At 38.8% G+C, this 25,845-nt stretch overlaps 1 protein-coding gene across 1 annotated transcript in view; it reads left to right on the top strand.

Moving 5' to 3' along the window:
* LOC150083705 (uncharacterized) overlaps positions 1–25,845 on the top strand; it is a 70,814-nt gene that overhangs the window by 18,463 nt on the left and 26,506 nt on the right. Inside the window, exons 3-4 of the mRNA XM_090377445.1 lie at positions 13,709–14,320; positions 22,300–22,441. Of these exons, the coding sequence (XP_090233571.1) occupies positions 13,709–14,320; positions 22,300–22,441 (754 nt within the window). The remainder of the gene's footprint in view (positions 1–13,708; positions 14,321–22,299; positions 22,442–25,845) is intronic.

A 25,845-nucleotide genomic window follows, 5' to 3' on the forward strand; every position in this document is an offset into this window, starting at 1 on the left:
AGGCTCAGCATCTCGACCAGCTGGGTCGGTGTGACTAGAAAACAGAAGCCAGCTGGAGTTGTGAACATTAAAATCACCAAGGAAAATTACCTCACTGTTAGGAAAGTTGGACTGGAGAAAGTCAAGTTGCAAAGAGAGGAAGTCTAAGGGCTTCACGTGACTAGTGGAGTTGGGAGAACGGTAGAGACAACAGATGAATATGACACAATGAGGTAGAGAGATTTTAAGCCAGAGAAGATCAAAGAGAGGAGATTCCAAATTGCCAAGTATGTTGTTATGTTTGCTTGTTATTTGGTTTTTAGGAGCATTAGCAACTAAGGCCATATTGCTCCGGGGATATGCGGTGGTCATTCCCTGAGCTTTCCGCATCCTCCGTATTTGGTGGTGATGGGCTCGAACCCAGGTCTAAATCAAGAAGCGTGTGATACGCATTGCTGCTCCTTCCCACCTGGCTAAGGAGGCGCCTAATTGCCAAGTCTCTGACAGGGAATATCAGAACAGACATATGCATAAGTACCACCTTTGAGGCGAAAGGAATCATACAGTGAATAATTTGAGCATCTGAGATGAGCAGTAGTTGAATCAACCGATAACTGATATTCTGTCAGAAAAAGTACATGGGGTTTGGCAGACTGCAAGTGGAAATGGACATCATTGAGATTAGAATTGGGACCAAGTATATTTGTGAAATGAATTAGGAAGTGCTTGGGAGGTTTAGATCTTTTCTCAGATAAGCTTGCTCTATTAGTTTCACAATTCATGATGTATTCAATAGTAAGAAAAAGTGGGTGGGACATGCTGTATGAAGTAATGAAATTTGGATATGGCGTACACATGGAAAGAATATACCCAGATCCTTGACATAACGTGGCCTCAACAATGCTCTGTGCATACACACTACTCGGACTCTCTCCAGTCACTATCTGGCAGAGTAGAGGTAGCGAGATTATACACTAGCTGATCCAGAAGCCTCCTAAAGAGTTACCAATAGGTTCGGTCCGGGGTAATAACTAGCGGCCTGCCTGCAAACACCATTTTAGAGCTATACCCTCGAAATGTAAGGAATATTGGATCTCGCCATGATGTTCATCATAACCTCAAAAGTCATCAATCATACTGCATGATGGAAGAGATAGGGAAGAGTTGACCGGAACTTAGCTCTAAAGACTAAACATGCGTTCCACCACTTCAAGCTTCCAATAAGCAAAGTGGTGGTATTGCACCGGTGGTGAGAGTCATCTACCACCTAGTACCGCCTGATAACATAGAGGGACGGCATTCCTCCATGTGGTGTGGGCATTACACCTTGACCCCTGCTTATGTTGGTTCACACTTGGGTGGTCACCCACCATGTACTTGTGCATGGAGGTTATACCCAAGATTACTAACAGTCCCACCATCGTGAAGGTGCAAGCAGAGGATTTGGCTTTCCTAGACAGTCCGGACTTCGCCAAAATTGGGTCCACTTGACTTGAGTGTCACCCGAATATCAGTTCCATTGGCGTTTTAGACTCCCAGTAGCAATTACAGCTTGTCTGGAAAATCTGAGAGAATGTCTGTGACAACCTCAAGGACCATCTGGAGGAAAATACCAACACTTAATGGCAAATATGTTCAGTCTCCAGCTACAATATTAAATTGGGAAGGGAAGGAGTTGTCATCACTGGTAGAAATAGCAAATGCTCTAGCGGAATGATGTGAATCATTTGCCAGTACATCAGCAATATCCACCTACAACCCAACCTTTCAATGAATTAAAGAATCTGCAGAACAACAAAAGGTCAGTTTTTCTACGATAGTTTCACATTCATACAACCAGTCATTCACATTAATGGAACTTTTAGGGGTACTCAATAAAACATCCAGTAGTGCTGCTGGTCCTGATGGGATCTGCTACATAATGTTAAAACAACTTGACAACAGAGCCAAAAGAACATTGTTAAAATATTACAACAGAATATTCTTAAAAAATACCCACCCAATCTCCTGGCGTCACTCAATTGTTCTAGCCTTCCTGAAGCCAGGAAAGGATTGCTCCATTCCACATAACTACCATCTGATTTCACTGTGTGGTTGTTTAGGCAAAGTCCTGGAAAAAATGGTTCACAGGTGGCTAACGTGGTTCCTGGAAATTAACAACTTCCTAAACAGTAACCAGTGTGGATTTCGGAAGAATTGGTCCACACTAGATGTGATGATAAAAGCAGAAGCAAACATTCGTAATGCCTTCGTAAAGGGACAACATCTAGTTATGATTAATCTCGATATTGAGAAAGCTGTTTTTTTGTTTGTTATTTGGTTTTTAGGAGCATTAGCAACTAAGGCCATATTGCTCCGGGGATATGCGGTGGTCATTCCCTGACCTTTCCACATCCTTCGTATTTGGTGGTCACGGGCTCAAACCCCAGTCTAATCAAAAAACGTGTGCTTCGCACTGCTGCTCCTGCCCACCTGGCTACGGAGGTGCCATTGAAAAAACGTTTGATACCACCTGGCGATATGGCGTTCTTCAAAATCTTCATTCTTTTGGCTTGAGAGGGCAGTTACCTCAATTTATTCAAAACTTCCTATGCCACAGAACGCTTCAGGTTAGATACATGAACAATTTATCCAAATCATTTGAACAAGAGGAGGGTGTACCACAGGGTTCCATTCTCGGTGCAACATTATTTTTAATAAGAATTACAAACATGACATGGGAAGTACCAAATACAGTAGAATTGTACATGTTTGCCGGTGATCTCATTATCTCTTGTAAATTCCAAACTATGAACACCGTTGAAAGGCAGCTTCAAATTTCCATAGGTAAAATAGAATCATGTGCATTATGGAATGGTTTCTCTCTAGCAGTAAAGAAATCCACTGCAATTCATTTTTGTAAAAATTGCAAAGTACATCCGGATCCAAAAATATATTTAAAAAAATGCCTGATTTCTGTTACCAACAAGTCCAGTCTATTGGGGTTATACTTCGACAATTAACTTAATTTTGCTTCTCATATAGCTTATATTCGGACAATTTGTCTTAAAAAACTGAACATCCTAAGATCTGTCTCCGCTATGTCCTGGGGTGCTGATAGAAGCTCTCTCTCTCCTACATCTCTATGGACCTTTAATAAGGGCGCCTCCGTAGCCGTGTGCAGGAGCAGCAGTGCATAGCACACGCTTCTTGATTAGACCAGGGTTCGAGCCTGTGACCACCAAATACGGAGGATGTGGAAAGGTCAGGGAATGACCACTGCATATCCCTGGAGCAATATGGCCTTAGTTGCTAATGCTCCTAAAAACCAAATAACAAATAACATAACCTTTAATAAGATCACGTTTGGATTATGGATCACCGGTCTATGACTCCTTTAGGAAAAGTTCTCTATTACGTCTGGACACCATTCAGCAGAGTGCCCTTAGGATAGCTGTGTGAGCCTTCAGAACATCCCCAGTTCACAGCCTTTACATTGAGACAAATGAACCTCCTCTTCATCTCAGGAAAAAATCTTTATTGTGTAACTATGCAGCAAAGATTAAATGTAATCCATCCCACCCCAGCTGGCAGTACTTGTTTGACCCTCAGTTTACCACGTTATATCACAATAAACTCAATGAAAACTGCCCCGCAGGGCTTCAATTGCAAGAACTCATACTCAATTGGGATATTAACTTTCAGAACATATTCCAAGACTTTGCTACCCCAGAACCTCCCTGGACTGATTACTCACCTCTCTGTGACAATTTCTTTTTAAGATGGGGAAAATCCTCCTTGGCAAATATCACCTTTCAACAGCTGCACAAATTGCATTCCTTGGCCAACTCAGAGAAAGTACATATTTATACTGATAGCTCCAAAACAGATGCGGCTGTAGGTGCTGCAGCAGTTTCTTTCACCTTCTCAGTAGCTGTATCTCTTCCTACTGAATGCAGTATCTATACCGCAGAATTATTTGCAATTAAACTGACTCTAGATAACATAAATAACTTCCATATTGAGCAATCTCTTATATATACAGACTCCTTAAGTGCAATCACTGCCATTCAATCTACCTTTTCTCCCTTTCACCCCATTCTTAAAGAGATGAAGTCTAAATTATTTTACTATAAAACAGACAACCAGAAAGTTAACTTCTGCTGGATCGCTGGCCATATTGGCAGCCCAGGTAACGAACATGCGGATGCCGCTGCTAAACATCCCTACTCTGGATTTTCCACTCAACTGAAAGTGCCCTACACTGACTGCAAATCCATTATAAAAAAAAACATGTAGAAAACAATGGTCTCATCTCTGGCAAACTCAAATCAATAATAAACTGTTGCAGATTAAAAAAGAGCCACAACAGTAGTCATCTAGTTTCAGGAGAAGCAGATGACAAGAAATGATTCTGGCAAGGCTCCACATCGGTCATTTGCATCCAACTCATCTGTATTTGCTTCTGGGAGAGAATTCTCCTGTGTTTCTTTTGCCAGTCTCACCTAACAATAAAACATATTCTCGTTGAATGTCTCGAGAACTTTCATCTGTCCGAAAATCCAGCTTTAGCTCCCTATCCAACTTACAGGAACATTTAACCTTATCACATATTCTCAGTAATAAAGCAAATTTGGAGGAACTGTTTCAGTATTTAAAATGCATAAATTTGTATTATTATATCTAATCATAATAACGTGAAATTAGTAATAACTAAATCGTGAACAGGCACAATATGGCCCAAGAGGCCCTTGTGCCAAACCTCAAATACTACTACTACTACTACCACCACAATTATTTCTAAGTTATCAGAAGTAAAGTTGTGCCATTGTGCCTTTTATCAGAGAGAGAATTAGTTTTTAAGCAGTGAAAGTTGCTTCCTCATCAAGAGATGCAAATCTGCAGTATTTGTAGCTTAACACCAACAGTAAAAATACATCAAATAGATAAATTGCACTGGTGTTATCCAGTTACTTGTTGATTGACACCACTTTATGGGGGATAAAAAGGACTGCTGGACATATCCTCTTATCTTTTCTTGCAACTTAGTTCCACATCAAGTTGGTGAATTTAATTTGCCCACAGGAACTAAAAAAAAAACTTTTAAGGACACACTACACATCTCAAGAATTTTACAGAAAAAATAATTATGAATAATATCTAAGTTTTGATGTAAATTTGAATTCAATACTGAATTTTGAGCATCTAACATGCAAACAGCATCACTTGCATTAGAGTAAAAAACTGTCTTCTTGACATCAAATTGTTGAAAAAATGAAGCAACTTCTAGCCAAGCTCTTCTCCATTCTGTCCCCCATCTCTGGACAGAATGGTGGGGGAGAGCAACATTTTTTCCACAACTGCCAGAGATACTCATACCCAAACAGCATGGAATAGAATATACAATATGCAAGGCAAGTATTGTCTTCCCTTAACAATCCATGTTGAGCTGGAATGAACAAGATGTTGCAAACTCAAAGGATATTAGTGAAGCATTAGACAAAACATTCACAGAAATCTCAGCAACATCATGTATGCCAGCATTTCAAGTCTTCCGTGGCAGTGAAAGCTGACAGTTTTGACCATTTGTCACTTCTTTGGAGAGGTCAAGGTTTGATTCTTGTCTATGACTGGAGGAATTTTTAAAGGCTGCTTCAATTGAGGCTGTAGTAAACTAATCTCAATCAGAAGAAGTAGAACTTTTCCCGATTAGTTATTCTGTTTTCAGCCCAGACAACATGCAAATCAGCCCATGAATGGACACTAGTACAGACATAATACACAATGATGTATTAAGGCCTAAAATCACTAATGCACCTAAAACTCTATAACAAAGGGCATTTCAAAGAGAAGGATCAATGAGAGAGATATAACCTGACTCTCATGTGCAAACTAAAAATACTTCATATGCAAATAACTGTTTGCAACCTATGTGGCAAGGTCAAACCATCAATAAGCTTTTTCAAATTAAATCAGTAAAGTGATGCAATCTGTATCAGGTACAAACACATGAGTAATTCATATACATATCCTTACACAAGAGAATGTTCCATTATTATGCTCCAATTACAATCAAGCATATTCTTCACTGTTACCTCTACCAACTGGAATGTTAGACAACTCTCTGTTCACATGCATGAACAGAGAGTTGGGTAGGCTGCATACCTTAAGTACATAAGGTATGCAGTCTACCCAATAATAACGCTCGAGTACTGCATACAGGGCGCCTCCGTAGCCAGGTGGGAAGGAGCAGCAGTGCGTAGCACACGCTTCTTGATTAAACCGGGTCCGAGCCCGTCACCACCAAATACGGAGGATGCGGAAAGGTCAGGGAATGACCACCGCATGACCCGGAGCAATATGGCCTTAGTTGCTAATGCTCCTTAAAAAAAAAAACCAAACAACAAACAACTGCATACAGGTCTGGAGATCCTAAATTCAAATTGAGGAAGGATGGATGCTGGAAAGATGTGTAGAATTTTTTTTTTTTTTTTTTGGCTGATGCTTTATAAGCTTGGTTTCTACTATCATTTGCCACTGAGGGAATGAACAGTACCCCTGTATGTTACCTGCGGCACCATCTAGAACAACATTATGGAAGAATAGTACGTTCACAGTCATAGCCAAGGATTAGCAGCACCTTGATTAGAAGAACTCCAGCAAGAGCTGCCAGAGTTTTTTTAAATCAAGAAGAGTTCCTGTAACTTTATTTTTTGCCCCAGTAATGAATGAAATTCTGTGGAGCGAGCAATTGGTCTCATGCAGATATCAACAAAATCACACTGTAGATAGAATTTCCTGTTTATCATAGATAGGAAAAATTATTTTATATTATTATTAAAATCAGTTTATTGCCACAAGAAACCTTAGGTCACTCCAGGACAGTATTGTGCCAGAAGGGTGCGAATATTTACACACTAAGGTTCAAGGAACACATGTACAGTATTTTACTGGATTAAACTGGAATTTACTGGATTAAACATATAATTGCATAGAGACAAAAACAAAGTCTTTGTCAAATACAAATAAGCAAGTAAAAAAAAGCAGTCAGTCATGTCCAGGAGCATGTTAACATCATAGATTCATTATCTGGTAACAGTTTTTAAGGATTTCGTTCCTGTAGAGCTTGTCTTCACAGAACCTATCAGGGTGTATCCCAAATTTATTGAAAGTCTGAAGACAATTGGCTGGAAACATGTCCCTCAGGAAATCAATGCTTGACAGCATAAGATGCAGAGGGAGACAGGAGTCGGGGTGCTCCCCTCTTCAGGCCAGAGATTAATGTGGATACTGATGAAGCATCAGTTTGCCCCGTTATAAGCCATGCAAGTGTGAGGACATTTCTTGTCATGATGAGATGTCTCCAGGGAGCAGTGCCCAGATTTGCTTGTATGATAGATCTGGATGAGGGAATGAATATATTTATTACTGATTTTTTTTTTTTTTTTTTTTTTTTTTTCTTGGCCAAATATAAACAAAGATGCTACAATGTTGTTTTTCAAAAATTATATTAAATGATGGCAGTTTAAAAGTGCACAAGTTCATTTTCTTATGCACAATGTAATTCAGTACCTAAATCTAATACAAACTCTTCAAAACTTCCTTGCTCTTCTACAGTTAATGAATAGTTAACTAATTTTCCATAAGAATAAAACTATAAAAATTAAATCAGTTAGAATATGAGAAGAGGAAATTGGTTTTGGCTGCACACCTAGTTGTCAGGATCAGATGATACATAAAGAACCTGTTCATTTGCCTTATTGCATAGGGCAAATGAATAAGTAGAGAAAGAACTTTGGAATATCAAATGAAAGATGCTAAAATTGTCAGCACTGATTTTCCACCCTTTTATTTTAACTGGTTTCTGAGCAGTGAATCAGATCAGGTGGGAATAGAAATGGGGAAAAGTTGTGACCAATAGCCATTCTGACATCAGTACTGGCAATACTAATATCAGAATGCAGATCTGATTCCCTCAGTATCCTAGAGACTGGTCTTTAAAACACCTAATCAAAATTCACTCTTTCAGTGAAAGGGAAAGGTACTGAATATCTCAACATGATTGCTCATTCTGTTTTTTTTGTTTTATTTTTTATTACCTGGAGAAAAATCATTTTCACTCCTCTCCAAGACTTATTGGTTCATTGTTGATGCATTTGACTCCCTCAGAAAAACTGCATCAAATTTTTCAATATGTGTATTTGTTTTTTGTTCTTTTTAATGTTTGTATTTTCTGTTTTTTTATTATAATATGTTAAAAAGGGTTGAACTGGATTTGTGTTTTGTTTTTTTCTTAACATTTTTATTTTCTGTTTTTTTTATTATAATATGTTAAAAAAGATTGAACTTCCTGAAAAATTCTTCAGGATGGTATGCCAACATTCACAGTATGTATGTATACATTAGACTCTCAGTTGTCCACAGGTGGCTAACAGTAATCTAAGTCAGTCTAAGTTGCATAACAAAAATTATACATACAATTGAATAAAGATGCTTGTTTACATTTTTTAAAGTTCCTATAAACAAAGATTCTTGAATTTCTGAAGCCTCATCTCCACCTTTGCTTTCTACTTAGCTATCTCACTAATGATATTTCAGTAATCCTTCAGTCTTACTGCTGTACAGTTAATTTTAACATTCTTGTCCATTTTTTTTTTTACATTTGTGTCCATGTGCATCGAGCACGTAAAAATGAAAAAGGCCCTTACCTTCCTCTGAACAAAGAAATTTCAGCTTATCAATAAATGTGAAAAGGTATTAGAGTATCAACTTTAACAAGTCTTCACTTGACTTCATGGAACGTTGGGGTTCTGTTATTGCTAGCAAGATGATGCCTTGAAATTTACATAGTACCATTTGCAGGAATGACCACCAAGTAAAAAAAACAAATTTCATTATTTTCCTTTTCAAAATATATATATATATATATATATTAAATAATTTTCTTATAAACCGTTCTGTGCTGTGGTATACATTTATAAATATGTATTTATCTAAATAAATTTACATTTTGATCACATTTATCATTTATGAGTTTTCTTTCATTTTTGTATATTATCCATAAAATATTTATTTCCCCACCACTCCAGATAATCAAGTCTAGTGTAGTAGTAGTAGTAGCATGTGATGCAAGAAAGCAAGTGCATGAGCTTATGTAGCAACAGCCAAAAAAAAAAAAAAAAAATCACACCATTCGCTCCAAATGCCTATCCAGTTCCTCCTTAAATTTATTCAACCTATCAACTTCCATAACGACAGATGGAAGTTAACCACCCGCTGGCTAAAGGCAAATTTCTGCACATCATTCTACATCTGTCTTTTCTTCCTTCTTCTCTTCTCCCACTCAACCATCCTTTTATCTATTGTAGCATTTATGCCCCCTTAGGTTCGTAATCTGAACAAGTGGAAGGATCCCATCAGAATTCAGCATGCTCAACCCATTCAAGGCCTTATATACCTCAATCAGATCACCTCACAGGTGCCTAGTCTCCAGCCGCTGCAATTTCCAGAACTTAAGCCTCTCTTCGTAAGAGGATCCCTTCATTCCCCTCACCAATCTTGTTACCCTTCTCTGTACACACTCAAGCAAATCTACATCCTTCCTAAAATGAGGCCTCCAGACCTATACGTAGTACTCAAGGCGTGGCCTGACCACTGCCTTATACAGAGGGACAATCACCTCCTTTTCCCTGCTAGCAAAATTCCTATATATCATTGACAAAACCCCATGACCTGCCCTGGCAGCCTGGCGCCTCCGTAGCCAGGTGGGAAGGAGCAGCAGTGCGTAGCACACGCTTCTTGATTAGACCGGGGTTCGAGCCCGTCACCACCAAATACGGAGGATGCGGAAAGGTCAGGGAATGACCACCGCATATCCCGGAGCAATATGGCCTTAGTTGCTAATGCTCCTAAAAAGCAAATAACAAACAAACAAACAAGCCCTGGCAGCCTGTCTGCATTGCTCAGAAAACTTCGTATCTGACTGCACAGTTACTCCCAGGTCTTTTTCATTTTCTACCACCATAAGTGTAGTACCACACAGTTGATACTTTTCTCTCAGGTTACTTCCACCCATATACAGTATTTTGCATTTGTCAAGGTTAAACTTCAGTTGCCACTTCTTAGCCCATCTGCCCAAATTATATAGATCCTGTTGCAGTAGCACACTGCCATTACTGCCATTAACAACCCTGCCAACCTTTGTATCATCTGCAAACTTCAACACTAAGCTTGATATACCTTCATCGATATCATTGATAAATATACAAAACAACAGAGGACCCAACATCGAACCCTGTGGGACTCCACTAATAACATTAGTCCACGAAGAGCAGCACCCATTAATTACCACCCTCTGTCTTCTCCCACTCAACCATCCTTTTATCTATTGTAGCAAATTACCCTTAATACCATTCTGCTCAAATTTGTACAATAGTCTTCCATGTGCTACAGTGTCAAAAGCTTTCCTGAAATCCAAATATATGATATCAAAATTATTTTTTGCATCCAGTTCCTTTGTAACCACATCATAATATCGTATCAAATTTGTCAGACAAGACTTTCCCTTAACAAACCCATGCTGTGTCTGAATTATTGCTGCAGTCTTGTCTAGATGATCTTGCATTGCATCTTTAACCAGTGACTCCATTGTTTTACCTGGAACAGAAGTTAAACTCACTGGTCTGTAATTACTCGTGTCACCCCTTTGATCCCCCTTTGTGAATTGGGGATACATTTGCACATCTCCAGTCCGTGGGGCCCCCCCCGAGTCCAAGGATGCTCTCATAATTACGGCTAAGGATTTGCTTAGTTGCTTTGCCACCTCCTTTAATATAACTGTATAGATCCCATCCACCCCAGGTGCCTTTCTTATGTTTAACTTCAACAATTTCTCCTCCACTTTGCTCTCAGTTATTACAAAATCATTAAGCACCCTGGTACAATTTGATAACCTTCTGCCATTTTCAAACCTTAATAACTCCTCATGTGTGAATGTAGATGCAAAATACTCATTCAGTTTGTTTGCTATCTGAGCAGGATCATCAACAGTCAAACCATCGATATCAAGTGGACCAATCAGATTCGTCCCCATCCTTTTAGAGTTTATATAAGTAAAGAAATCCTTGCTGTTTTTCTTAGCATCTTTTGCCAAAGATTTGTCGGTAATCTGTCTTCGCCTGCCTAACCTCCTTTGTGACCTGATTACGGGCTATCTTATATCTGCCATAGGCTTCTGAGTTGCTTGATAATTTATATGCATCCCATGCATTTTTCTTCTCTGTCACGAGTCTCATTAGTTCATTTGATAACCATTTAGGCCTAAACCTTGAACAGTATATCTTAATAGGTATGAAACTTTTATATAAATAGGTATGAAACTTAATAGGTATGAAAATTAATACTTAATAGGTATGAAACTTAATAGGTATGAAAATTTCTTGAATGCTTCCCACTTAAAATTTACTGTTGGTAACGTTGTCAGTTGGTCCCACTGTACAGAATTTAAAAACTGTCTGAGACCACTGTACTCACCTTTACGGAAGCAAAAACTCTTTCCTTTACCCCTAATGGTAATTATATCTTTAAGTAAATCCCACATCAGTACACTGTGATCACTGCCACCTAGCGGTTCCTTTATCTGCAGATGCTTAATACTCAAATGATCACTTCTGATAACCAGATCAAGAGTATTACCCTCTCTGGTTGCCTCTTGAACATGCTGCTGCAGAAAACAATCATCCAATAAATCCAAAAAATTCTTACTAGTGTGTGTGAGTGACCAGCCCACAAGTTCCAGTCAATATCTGGGAAGTTAAAATCCCCCATTATAAGACATTCTGATTTACTAGCCCACTCTGTTTCTCTGTACAATTGTTCATTGTACTCATTCGAGTCATTAGGCCTATAACACACTCCTACTCTTATTTTTGCTTTCGCAGTGCTTATGTCACACCAAACTGACTCAACAGTGCACTGTTCATCTTTATCAACTGGATGCACTTCTTTTGATTTTATATTTTTCTTAATTAACAGCATAACACCTCATCCCTTCTTATCCTGTCTATCCTTTCTGTACACGTTGTACTTCCCAAATTCCAGTTCTGCATTCCTTATATCTGTGTGATACCACGTCTCTGCTATCCCAACAATATCCGCCTTTGATGTCTTGACCAGCACTTCAAATTCATCAAATTTATTTACTATACATCTAGCATTGGTATACATGCAAGTATACATGAACCTATTCTTATTCTTAGTTACCCTAACACATCCCATATACCCACTTGTTTCACAATGACTGCCATCAGTCCCTGAAACCCCCAGCACCCCTGCGGCTACTTTTAACCTTTTAGTCTGTGAATCCCCCAAGCTAGCAGTTTTCCAACCCACCTAACACTGCCTCGATAGCATCAGCAAATATTCTTGCACCCTTTCTATTTAAGTGTATCGCATCCCTGTAGAAGCAGTCTCTCCTGTTAACAAGCACAGGCCACGCTGAAAAAAATTCTACCCCTTGAGCCTTGCACAGTCTTTCCAGGGCTGAATTGATTGACAAGGCACTCATCATGTGTTCCCTCCTATCATGTCTGGGCAGAATTGCAGACACTTTCAAATTTAACCCTGACTCACGACTTTTTTGCAACATTGACCTGTACTTGTTAAGTAAATCTGCAGATCTCCTACTCTTAATGTCATTGGTGCCAACGTGTACAACGATATCACCGTTTGTGCCCTTAAAAGATGATATATACTTTACAACTTCATCAACTTTTGCCCCTGGCAGACATGCCCTGGTCCTGTTCCATCTAACCTTTTTACACAATATATTCCCCGTCTCCCTGACAATAGAGTCACCAACAATAACTAGTTCCTTTGGGAACAGCGCATTCTGCCTTGGAGATTGCCGCTGTGTTGCCTGATGCCCAGGAGCGAGCTCTGTCGTTGAGTTGGGAAGCTGAGAGCTTGATGGGCCCCTCATATTAATTTCTTCGAGGGCATCTACCCTACACCTCAAGCTCTCATAGACGCCCAGTAGAACAATGCTGAGTTGATACCTAATTTCTAGACACCCTCTGCACCTGGCACACACAAAGACATCCTCCTTGGCTAGATCATGTTCTCTTCCAGAGTTTGGCAAAAATTTCACAAGTTGCACATTTTTTTAGTCTGTGATGCGTTGGAGAATTGCCCCCCTCAGTTCTCCCCCGAGTCACAACACTCCTGCCACTTTGTGCCCGTTGCTTTGCTGCTCTAGTCAGGCATGATATTTTAAATTAATAAGATCAATAAATTTAATTAATTAATTGTCAATACTACGCTATCTAATAGAATCCTAAATGCAGTGATGCGTATTGTGCTATATAATTATATGTTAGAGCTGCCTAGTTACCACATTTAAAATTTTGAATTCCCTACTACTCTATATAAAAACAGTGGCTGCAAGATTCGGCGAAATAATGGTTTTACATATATTGAGTAGTAATCTACAAAAACTCTTTATCTAAATAAAAAATAAAAATAACCAGTGTAACAATAACTATAAGACTACGCTTAAAGTACAATATAAAATAACAATTAGGTACATAAAAAGGCAAACCCTTATTGCTTTTTTGGAGCCTGTAATTCACAGCTGTAATTTTTAAAGAGAGTCAGTGCTCTCCGTGTGTGTGCGTGCATGCGTGTTTTCTAATATCATAATGCTAATGCTAATGCTAATGTTTGCTTTAATATCTTGATTCTATTCTTTCAGGTTCAATCTTGGTCTATGTCTAAACAGATGCCTGGACACTTTACTGGCAATACTGATGTCAGAATGCATATTCCAGGACAGTATTCCAATAACTCAAATATGGGAATGCATTATCCTGCTCCTGCTGCTGCTCCTCCTCCACCTCATCACACTCCTCATCCTCCTCCTCCTCCTCCAGAACCATTTACAAGTAGCACAAACATTGGAAATTATCTTCCTGGACAATATGCTAATAATAACACTGATATTAACTTGCATCACCCAGACCAGTATTCTGGTCATAATAATGTAAACATGCACCCTCCCGTACAGTTCACAAGAAACAGTGACATGCCAGTGCATCCACATGGACAGTTTGCTGCCCGAAGTGAAGTGCGAATGCCTAAAGCAGAAATTCGAATGCCTAAAGCAGAAATGCGAATGTCTAAAGCAGAAATGCGTATACCTGGACAGTTTGCAGTTAATACTGATTCCAGAAGGCCTCACCCTGGTCAATATTCTGGTGCAAATCATGGAAGGGTACATTATCCTCCACAGTCCACAGGTAATAGTTGTGCAAAATTGCCAAATGCTGCACAGCGAAGTGGATCCAGTGCACCTTATGTTAAAAAGGTATGATTTTATTCAAGTTTAAAGTAGAGTAATTCAGTTGTTAAATTACCCAGTTTGCTTTACAGTAAAATTGTGTGATATAAGGTCTTTACTTAAAACTTTTCTATGTATGCACGTGTGAAATGATTTATTTCATGCAGTACTGAATAATCCATGTTTAATTTTAAATTTGGAATAACTGCCATATCCTTACCTAATTTTATTTGTATGACTTTGTATATGAATAAACATTCTTTACAACTGTAATGTGATGAAACACACGGCAATATTTTAATTTGTTTTCTGAATAATATTAGTATTAGCCATATGGGGAAGCCCCGGATTTTGCAGCACCAGCCAAAAAATAATAATAATAAACTAGGGGGCTCCACCCCCCCCTGCTCGCTTTGCTTGCCAACCCCTGCGCACACTTTTCTACGTATGTAGAGTTATGACGGAGTAAATCAAATCTTTTCTACGTAAAAGACACACCTGTCGAAACGCACTGATCGATATCTAATCTAATATATAAAAGAAAATAGAAAGTGTATAAGAAAAAACTATAAAAAGTAAAATTGTGTTAATGTTGAGTGAATGAGAGTTATTAATAATTGCATGTTCTATCTTAGCCTCTTGACCGGACAGACTGATTGTTATGCAGGCCTTCAGGGGCTTCATGGTTATCCAAGCTCACACCATGCTGTAGCTTTTTCTAGCTGGCATGATGTGGGATGCTGACACTGGCCATTTGGGTAATCCCCAGGCCAGTGTGGGTCAGAGTTGCAAAAAACACACTCCACCATAGGGATCTCTTTCCCTATGTTCTTTTATTCCTACCACCCGGGGTGGTTGAGTCTCCTTGCCCCACCCTGGGTGTCCTACCCCCCCCCCCCCTTTTGCTTGGTGGCTCACCCCACTACCCACTTTCAACTTCCACCTTCTGGACCAGGATGGGCACCCAAGGGTCCCCTTACTGTCTCTCCTTTCAAATCAGGTGGGTGCCTCAACTACTGCCCCTCCGTTCTCTACCACTTTTATACCACCCTCTTCCTTTCTCCCCATTGTCTCCTTTCCAATAAAAAAAAAAATTTTTGGGGTGATCTCCTTGGATGTCTAGGCTACCCCAGGGTTCGCCCCGCCAGAGCTTTCTTCTCTCCTAATGTGTCCTGGGGCAGTGTTAATGGCTCTCCACAGGCCCCCAGCCTAAGTGGCCAGAGGAACAACGCGAACCACACTAATACTTCACAAAACACACCCACCCTGGCCTTACGCGTATTTAGATCGAGTGTTGGCATTCAAGGTGAGCGGACACGCTTCATCAGGGCTCCTCAGTTAAGTGGATTGGATTACTTTTGATTAGTGCTTTAAATATTTGATTTATTTAGATATTGTTGGATTATTTTGTTATAGGTTTTCCTGTAACAGTTTGATTTTAATAATATTATAGATATAATTTTTTAAAGTAAATTTTCATTGATATTTAGCTAATTTTAAATGGTAGTTATGAGATCTGCCTTAAACACGTCACAGGGTATCATGACTCACATGGAAATAGCCGATGGCGATTTACGGGTGAGTCATGATTTAATCCGTTGCAGAACCTGTGGAATGTTTTCCAAGGTCGACCTGGTGACTAATCCTAGCTCACCTGGGGATTCTTTTCTTTGTGATCGATGTAAGGAGTGCACTGATCTTAAATTACAATTTGGTGCACTGATGGAACAATTTGAGTCCCTGAAAAAAATGGGTGCTTGCCCTCAAGAATAATGCATCTGGGAGCTCGTCAGGGACTCAAGACTCCAGCAATCTACTAAGAGATGCACACCTGATTCGAGCCTCAAAACAGAAAAACCAAGTGCAAACTACTCTGGTTAAAAAGGACATTGTTTTATTAGGAGATTCCATTGTCGGGGAAACAGGGAATATTTTTTGTAATAAGAATAGGTGGAGTAGAACCAGGGTATGTCTGCCGGGAGCAACTATTGATGATGTCACCAACAGATTGTCAGATTTTAAAGGGGATAAAGAGAATATTATTATTCATGTGGGGACTAATGATATTAAACGTACACGATCTGACGATTTGTTGGAAAAATACAGGACCATGCTGAGGAAATGCCGCAAGCTAGGCCATAATGTCTATGTGTCTGCAATTCTGCCCAGACATGATAGGAGGGATTATATGTTAAAAGCCTTGTGGGTTAACTCAAGACTTGAAGGACTCTGCAAGGCTTTAGGGGGGAAATTTCTATCAGCATGGCCCACACTTTTAGGTAGAAGTAACTTTTTTAATGTATAAAGAGATAAATAAAACTGCTGTGTGCTGCATGTTTTCTTTCTCCTGTAGGTACCAGTCCAACTTATCTTTGAATTTCCCCTAGCAGTCAGCTTCTACTACCCAACTACTCATGGAGGAAACTTATTCTAGTAATTAACTTGCTGACTAAAAGAGAATTTCCTAGTCCAGTATAAACTACTTCCCTCATAATTTGAATATATGACCTATTTGTGAAATAATTTATAACTGAAAATTTCACCTTCACTCATTTTACTCTACCCTTCAATCAGTTTCCCTCTAAGGTGCCTAGCTACCAAGCTCTGTAGCCCACATATTTAATGGCTTTCCTCATACAGATGATCCTCGTTGCTCATTTTTGAATCATTGCTGATTCTACCACTTTTTTTTTTTTTTTTTTATGTGTACCCCAAACACAAGAGGTATTAGAACCTATAGTACTTCGTACTGTGCTTGGGTTGGAGGTTGAGAAGATGAAAGAAGATATTTGTTGACATTGGACTTGAACTTCTGTAGATTGTAATTTTCAGGAAATATGTATGAAGGAAGGTTGTTCCAGAAAACGGCAGTTGAATGAATAAATGAGGAAGATGAAAAGTTGGTTCTGTGGGTTTGAAGTTGGACAGTAAATGGATGTTGGCTGGTGGTGGTGGCACGTGTTCGGACTGTTTTGAAAGAGAGAGCGGGAATTATAGAAGCCAATTCAGAAGAACAGTGCCCATGGAATTGGTTTGGTTTTTTGGTTTTATTGGCGCATCAGCTACTAAGGCTATAATGCGCCAAGACCACTGTGCCCATGGAAGTATCTGTAGAAGAGGCATGCAGCAGAAACAGTACGTCTATGAGAAAGCAAGTGGAGAGACTCTGTTACAGATGAATCCTTAATTAACCTAACTGCCCTCTTCTGAATGGAATCAAGAAGCCTGAGAGAGGTTTTGGAGGAACCACCCCAGATGTGGGAACAATATTCCATGGCAGGGCGGATTTGCGATTTATACAGAGTGAGCAACTGTTTGGAAGAAAAGTAATGCCAAGAGCGAAAGAGAAAACCAAGTTTTTTAGATGCAGAGGAAGCAATATTTGTAATGTGCTTGAGCCAAGAGAGAGATTAGAAGTCAGGTAATCCCCAAAAGAAATATATCGTTTTGCCTAGAAATCGGAGTATCACTAAAGATAAGCATAGGAGCAGAAGAATCCTTTTTGCGAGATATAAGACAAGATTGAGCTTTAGAAGGGTTGAAATCAACTAAGTTGTCTTTGCCCCACTGGAGAATTACCTGAAGATTGGCATTTAAGGAATTGGTAGCAGATTTTTGAGAAATTGAAGCTGATTGAGCAGGACAAGGTTTCTCAAAATGGAAAGTGGAATGCAATGTGCTATCATCGGCAAAACTATGGATAGGATTTCCAGTCAATGGAAGAAGGTCATTAATATACAAGAGGAAAAGAGTGGGTGGAAAGAACTGAACCTTGGGGGACACCAGCATTAGTGAAGAAGTTAGAAGACAGAGAGCCATCTACCATCACCCTCAGTGAGCGATCAGAGAGAAAACTAGATAACCATAAGATGAAAGCTTGTTTAGAAGACCTTTATGGCAAACATGATCAAAAGCCTTTGAGATGTCAAGAGCAACTACTTGTGTTTCACCAAACCTTTCCATTGAATTAGTTTATAAATGGGTAACATAAGCCAGAATATCACCAGTGGATTAACACTGACGGAATCCATACTGTCGATCGTTGATCAGACGGAAGGTTTCTAGGTAGTTTAAGAGTTGGCAGTTAATTGATTTCTCCATTACTTTAGAAAGAGTAGAAGTAATTGCAATGGGACGATAATTGGATGGGAGAGATTTGTCACCCTTTTTAGGAACTGGCTGGATATGAGCCAATTTCCAAGCAGAAGGAAAAACACCTTTGGAATAAGAAAGTGAAAACAGGCGGCAAAGAATAGGAGTAAGTTCAGGAGCACAGGCTTTGAGAACAAGTGGAGAAATACCATTAGGACCTGGAGCTTTCTTAGCATCAAGATTCATCAAAATCCTTCTGATATCCTTTTGATGGAAGACCACAGGAGGCATTGAATGGAGCGTGTTGGGAATGGTGGGAGGTGTTTTACCAAGATCATTAATACATGAGCTGGAAGAAAAATGGGATGCTAGCAGGTCAGCTTTATCCTTGGCTGAAGTTACAACAGAACCATCTGGTTTAGACAGAGGTGGGAGCAGAGATGGGCAAAAGTTGCGGCCAATAGCTTTGGCAAGAGACCAGAATGCTCGGCTACCATTAGGGCAAGAAGCAAGTTTTCTACTCTTAGCCTGTTCAAACTCTAGTTTGGACTGATTAATAACTGCTTTACAATTGTTGCGAGCTTTGGTGTAGGCAGAAAATGAAACTGAAGAATTAGAAACAAGCCAATTACAATATGCAATATTCTTCTCTTGAACAGCCTTAGCACATTTATTGGAAAACCAAGGTTTAGATAAAGGACGAGATTCTAAAGTGGAGTATGGGATAAAGGATTCCATTCCTGCAAGAATAATTTCACTGACACGATCTGAGCAAACGTTGACATCAGAAGTTTTGAAACAGTAATCCAACCATGGAAAAGAAGAAAAGAAGTCTCGTTGGTCATCCCATTTTGCATTCTTATAATGCCAAACAACACGAGGTTGGGAATAGCCATGAGATAAAGGTTCCATTGGAGAAGAGACAATCACCAAGTTGTGATCTGAAGTGCCTAAAGGACCTCTCACCTCGACCGTGTACTTAGAAGGGTTGTTTGTGAGAAAAAGATCAAGCATATTGGCTGTATGATTAGGATTGTCCGGTATTCTTGTAGGTAAATGAACAATCTGTGCTAGGTCATTAGTAATTGCAAAAGCCTCAGCATCTCGACCTGCTGGGTCGGTGTGACTAGAAAACGGAAGCCAGCTGGAGTTGTGAACATTAAAATCACCAAGGAAAATTACCTCACTGTTAGGAAAGTTGGACTAGAGAAAGTCAAGTTGCAAAGAGAGGAAGTCAAAGAGCTCCAAGTGATTGGTGGAATTGGGAAAACGGTAGAGACAACAGATGAATTTGACACAATGAGCTAGAGAGATTTTAAGCCAGAGAAGATTCCAAATTGCCAAGTTTCTGACAGGGAATATCAGAAGGAACATAAGCACAAGTACCACCTTTGAGGCGAAAGGAATCATACAGCGAATAATTTGGGCATCTGAGATGAGCAGTAGTTGAATCAACCGATAACTGAGATTCTGTCAGAAAAAGTACATGGGGTTTGGCAGACTGCAAGTGGAAACGGACATCGTTGAGATTAGAATTGAGACCACGTATATTTGTGAAATGAATTAGGAAGTGCTTGGGCGGTTTAGATCTTTTCGCAGATAAGCTTGCTCTATTAGTTTGACAATTCATGGTGTATTCAATAGTAAGAAAAAATGGGTGGGACATGCTGTATGAAGTAATGAAATTTTTGGATATGGCGTACACGTGGTAAGAATATACCCAGATCCTTGACATAACGTGGCCTCGACAATGCTCCCCGCATACACACTACTCGGACTCCCTCCAGTCACTATCTGGCAGAGTAGAGGTAGCAAGATTATATATTGGCTGATCTGGAAGCCTCCTAGAGAGTTACCAATAGGTTCAGTCTGGTGTACTAACTAGCGGCCGGCCTGCGAATACCGTTTTAGAGCTGTACCCTCGAAATATAAGGAATATTGGATCTCGCCACGACATTCATCATAACCTCAAAAGTCATCAATCATACTGCATGATGGAAGAGATAGGGAAGGGTTGACTGGAACTTAGCTCTAGAGACTAAACATGGGTTCCACCACTTCAAGCCTCCAATAAGCAAAGTGGTGGTATTTCACCGGTTGATGAGAGTCATTTACCACCTAGTACTGCCTGGTAACATAGAGGGGCGGCGTTCTTTCATGTAGTGTGGGTGCCACACCTCAACCCCTGCTTGCGTTGGTTTACACCTGGGTGGTCACCCACCATGTACTTGTGCATGGAGGTTATACCCAGGATTACTAACAATTGCCTGTCTTTGGACCCTTTCAAGAAGCTCAGTGTTTTTTTTTTTTTTTTTTTTCTTTCAGGTACAGTGTCCACACTTGACAATATTCCAGCTGCACCCTTACAGTTGCCTTACAGAGTAGGATTGTAACTTCCCTATCTCTACAAGTAAATATTTGATAATTGTTGTTAGAACACCATGGGCCCTTCTTGCTGCCTCTACACTACACAGAGAGCACCATATCCACCTGTATCATAACCCAAAAATTCCTTTTTTCTTCTACTGTTTTTAATTCTATCTCACAAAATGTGTCATTTTGAGGTTGCTGTTCCCCAAATGTATGGCCTTATATTTTGCTGCATTAAAACAGCAGCCATTTTTCTGACCATCCATGAAGCCTGTTCAAGGGATCACAAAGGATCACTGTTTAATGCTGATCATTAACCACTCTCCCAATCTGAATATCTTCTGCAAATTATGACATCACACCTTCTGGCCTTTTGTCAATACCATAATCTTTTCCAAAGTGAGTTTCTTGAACATGGGAGCCTTACTTGCCTTTAAACTGAAAGGCAAGTAAGGCTCTAAGAAAAGTTTTTCTATAAGTGTTATTCATTTCATACTGTTGAACTGCACCTCACACCTTCTCCTCACTGTGAAGGGACTTTTTTGTAAATATCGATGGAAAATATCCGTTCAGCCCATTAGCAGCATCAGCTGGGTTATCTGAGACTTCTGCCAGTGTGATTACACTTTTTTAATATTTTTAATTATTTTAAATCAAACTACGGTGACTATTTCTACAGTTGCATGAGGACTTCCAAGAATGTTTTTATTTCGATAAAATAAGACTGTCTCACTGAAGTTCATCTCTTTCCAAAAAAGCTTCTTTGGCAGTTGGATTGGGTGTGAGTACAATTTCTGGGGATATTAATGCCACTTTGAAGCACCAAGATTCCCAGCACTAATTCCACTTGACTTTTCTTTGTATGGTTTCATATATATTCCCATTGCTGCTTATACTGCAGGACCTGAAGAACAGGATGACGTCAGCTGTGCAAGTTGTGGCCACACCCAAATCTACCCATAACATATGGGAAGAACTTGACAGTAGGCTAGACATCTATTGAATTACACATACCCACATGGAACATCTGCAGGTTGTAAGTGTTCTATGTAGATGTTTTTGAGTTTTGGGATCATTTATGTGTTGCCCCCTTCAAATTAAATGTATGATAATTGCATTTTTTTATGTTGTCTACAACATTATGGAAGGCTTTCTTTTTCATCCTTAACAGATTAATTGCAATGATGTTAATAAAAAAAATTGATGCCTAAGGACCAATAATTTCTTTTTTTCAAAAATATAATTATTATACCATGATCATGTACTGTGGTAAATATACCATGACTTGTCCAAAAAAAAAAAAAAAAAAATTAAACTAAAATTATATTTGAGTCTGCCAGACTACCTATATTCATTTTATGTTAAGGAATATGCTATTGAATACACCGAGGAAAACTTTAAAAAACAATCAGTCAGCCAGTCATTTGCTTTTATTTTTCTTTGTTAAAATAGGAGATTAAGCTGATGTGTGTGTACATAAATTTATATGATATCTTTAAAATAAAGATGATTAATTTAAAGTTCTTTTGTTTTGTTATGAACAGCTCGTCAGAAATGCCCCTGGAAAAGATGGCGTTGGAATGAATCTTCTGAAGAAGATGGGCTGGAATCCTGGAGAGGGCTTAGGTAAAAACAAGGAAGGTGCAGTAGAGCCAATAGTTGTTGATGTTAAAATGGACAAGCGAGGTAGGTCCTACTTCCTTCCTTTTACTGTATGAACAGTTTTTCATAATCATAAATTTCATCAAGAAAAAATTATTCCAGATTACTTTACCATCAAATAGTCATTGACAAATATAAGGGTTTGAAAAGGAACATAAGAGTATATATAATATATTATATATTAAATATAGACTGCATAATAGTTTAGGGCTAAAGCCCCAGGTTATGTAGGGAGTTAACTGACATACAAATTAGTGCAATTGCATCATTTATGTACGTAGCCAAGTAGTTATAAATTGACATCATTAAGTCATGAAATTACTCCACACCATCAGGCATCTCTCATATTGTGTGCTTATACTTTGCAACTGGGTTGTCATCGTTACAACACCAGGGTACCTGCCTACCCACTGATGAGGAGCCAGTAAGCTCCGAAACGGTGCCTTATGGGTGATGGTATCCACTGAGAATAAGTAACAATAGTCTTCTCCTATGGTGAAGCGTTACTTATTCGAGGTAGTGCAATATCATGGCAACTCGTGAAGGTATTCACAATATGAGATAAACTTAATGATGCCAATTTATAACTACTTAAGTAGTTGGCTACATACAGAAATGATGCAATTGCACTGACTTGTATGTCATATTAAATATATTTAATAATTTTTTTGTTGTAAGCTTAACTACATATACAGGGTGATTGAAAACGTACAGGAGCATAGTACTTATTCAAAATTATTTATTAGAGAATTTGATATCATTTAAATTCTACAACACAAAACTGTACTTGCAGTACAATTTTGTTTTGTTTTGTTTTATGTAACTGTTGGAGATCTGGGTATCAGCAGTGGAGCAAAGTTTGCAGCCAGATATGGAGTGTGGGGGTTAGTAACAGCTGTTTAGAGATTGTGATGTGCTGAATGAATAAGGAATGCAACATTGAATCTTAAACCATTAATCATTGCCACCAAAAGCTGATAGCAGTAGCATGTGTGATGGATAAAAAGCATAGCAGAAATCCACTTCTTTGTCATATGAAAATATTAAGATGGTACAAAATGCTTTTTCACAAAGTTCTACGAAATCCATTAGAGTGCATATGCATGAAACTTGGCTGACTTACTGTTTGTGCTGAAAATTCTGAAAACAGAAAAAATGCTAATCGTTTGTTTGTTATTTGGTTTTTAGGAGCATTAGCAGCTAAGGCCATATTGCTCCGGGAATATGCGGTGGTCATTCCCTGACCTTTCCACATCCTCCGTATTTGGTGTTGACAGGCTCGAACCCCGGTTTAATCAAGAAGCGTGTGCTACGCACTGCTGCTCCTTCCCACCTGGCTACAGAGGCACCCAAAATGCTAATCATGGAAACCACACTGTGAAGGGTCCCTATCAAGAAGAGTGTGATTGAAGGATGGAGTTTTCTAAAATCATGCTTGGACCCAAGCATGATTTCAGCACACAACCAGTCCTTTGCTGGCTGTGCTAAAATGGTAGAATCTCTTAAAAAACATTTTATGGTCCAGTGAAGCCATTTTTAATGTCAAGGGCCTTGTTAACAGACACTAGCCCTTACTGGATTTGTAGGAAACAGTGCAGAAGAATCAAAGCTATCCCAAAGTGACAGTGTGGTTGTAAGATGACATATGAAAGAATTTTCAGCCTATACATTTTATAAAATATAAATTCAGAAAGATACCTTGTTTTTCCTAAAGTCATGTTGCCCAATTGCATAGGAAATTAACTTTGTGCAGGGCAGCACTCATCCACATTTCAGTATTCCTATGAAACTTGTTGTGCATTAATTTCCATAACTGAAGGATTAGCTAACATGGTGGTCTATAGGGAGTCCTGATTTGACCTAAATGGATAATTTTATTTTTATTTTTTTCTTTTTGAGGATAAACCAATGAAAAACTTAAGAGAAGGCCAAGAACTGTTGATGAACTGGAAGAAATTATAAGGGAATTATACTAGAGGAACTGGAAGGAGGAAATTATATAATCTGGCAGTATACCTGTGGGCTCTCTTTCACATACAGTGGAAAATACTGCAATTAAGAAATGTTAACAGTGCTGGTTCTCCTGTGTTGATTTGAATACATGTGGAGTAAATAGTGTGACACTGTCTGAAACGTTACTTAATTAAATGTTTTATGTTCCATATAACAGTACCTCTTAAAAATAGAGGTGAAGATAGAAAGCCTGCACGAGAAGCGTGCAAAAGTTCGATGAAATTTATCAGTAAAGTACTTTGCCGTAACGGCATTTGTATTGTTGCTCACTTGGTAAACAGATGGTGGGTGTTATCGGTTAAGAGTAGAAATTGAATCCCATGGGAGATTGAAACTCTCCCGAAGTGGAGGGGGTAACCTGACCTTTTCTCTTTAGAATCACTGGTGGATTAGTGGATAAATTGTTTATTAAAAAAAAAAAAAAAGGCAAAAGAAGCCCACACAAGAGTTTCACCGGTAAACGTTTTCAAAGTTTACCAGTGAAACTATGTTACGAACATTTTTTAAGACGCCAGAACTTCCAATATGACTCTATTCGTGATTCAGTTAGTGATTCTAAAGAAAAAAAGGTCAGGTTACCCCCACTTCGGGAGGGTTTCAAGCTCCCGTGGGATTCAACTTCTACTCCAGACCGATAACACCCACCGTCTGTTTACCGAGCAAACGACAATACAAATGACGTTACGGCAAAGTGCTTATACTGGTAAATTTCATCGAACTTTTGCATGCTTCTCGTGCAGGCTTTCTTTACCTTAACCAAAAAAGATAATAACATTTCAAATCACCCTATATATTAAGTGGCGTATTGTGTTGTCCAGTCTTTCTTTATACCAGAATTCCTAGCTGAAGCTTGAAAATATTTCCAAGTTATTGGTTCTTCAGTGATTCGGTTTCATTTAGCAGTGTACCAAGTTTTAGATTGGTTAACATTTTTTTAAATAATATATTTTTTTATTAAAAAAATAAAAAGTTACAACAAGGCATGCAATTCATTAAGAAAAGGTAAAATATTGGTACCGTTCAAGCAGGATTCAAAAAAGCACAAAATGCTCTTCAGAAATTAAAAAGAAAGTTGGCCTCCTTTCATGTTTGCTACATGTGGTGTACCATAGCAAACAGGTTAACTTCCTTGCAAAAAAACTTTCTAAATTTTTATGGAATCTGAAGCAACAACTAATATATGTTATTGGTACACCCAAAAATTAAATTATTTAATTAATTAATTAAACCTAATATTTTTTTATGCTAAAAATAATTTATCAATAAAAATTCAGTTAGATAGTAGTAGTAGTAGTAGTAGTAGTAGTGGCACTTGATGCAAGAAAGCAAGTGTAGGAGCTTATGCAGCATCAGCCAAAAAAAAAAAATCACACCATTCCCTCCAAATGCCTGTCCAGTCCCTCCTTAAATTTATT

This window comes from Mastigoproctus giganteus, chromosome 7 (assembly GCF_048544385.1).
Source record: "Mastigoproctus giganteus isolate SK-2022 chromosome 7, ASM4854438v1, whole genome shotgun sequence".
NCBI classification, from domain to species: Eukaryota; Metazoa; Arthropoda; class Arachnida; order Uropygi; family Thelyphonidae; genus Mastigoproctus; species Mastigoproctus giganteus.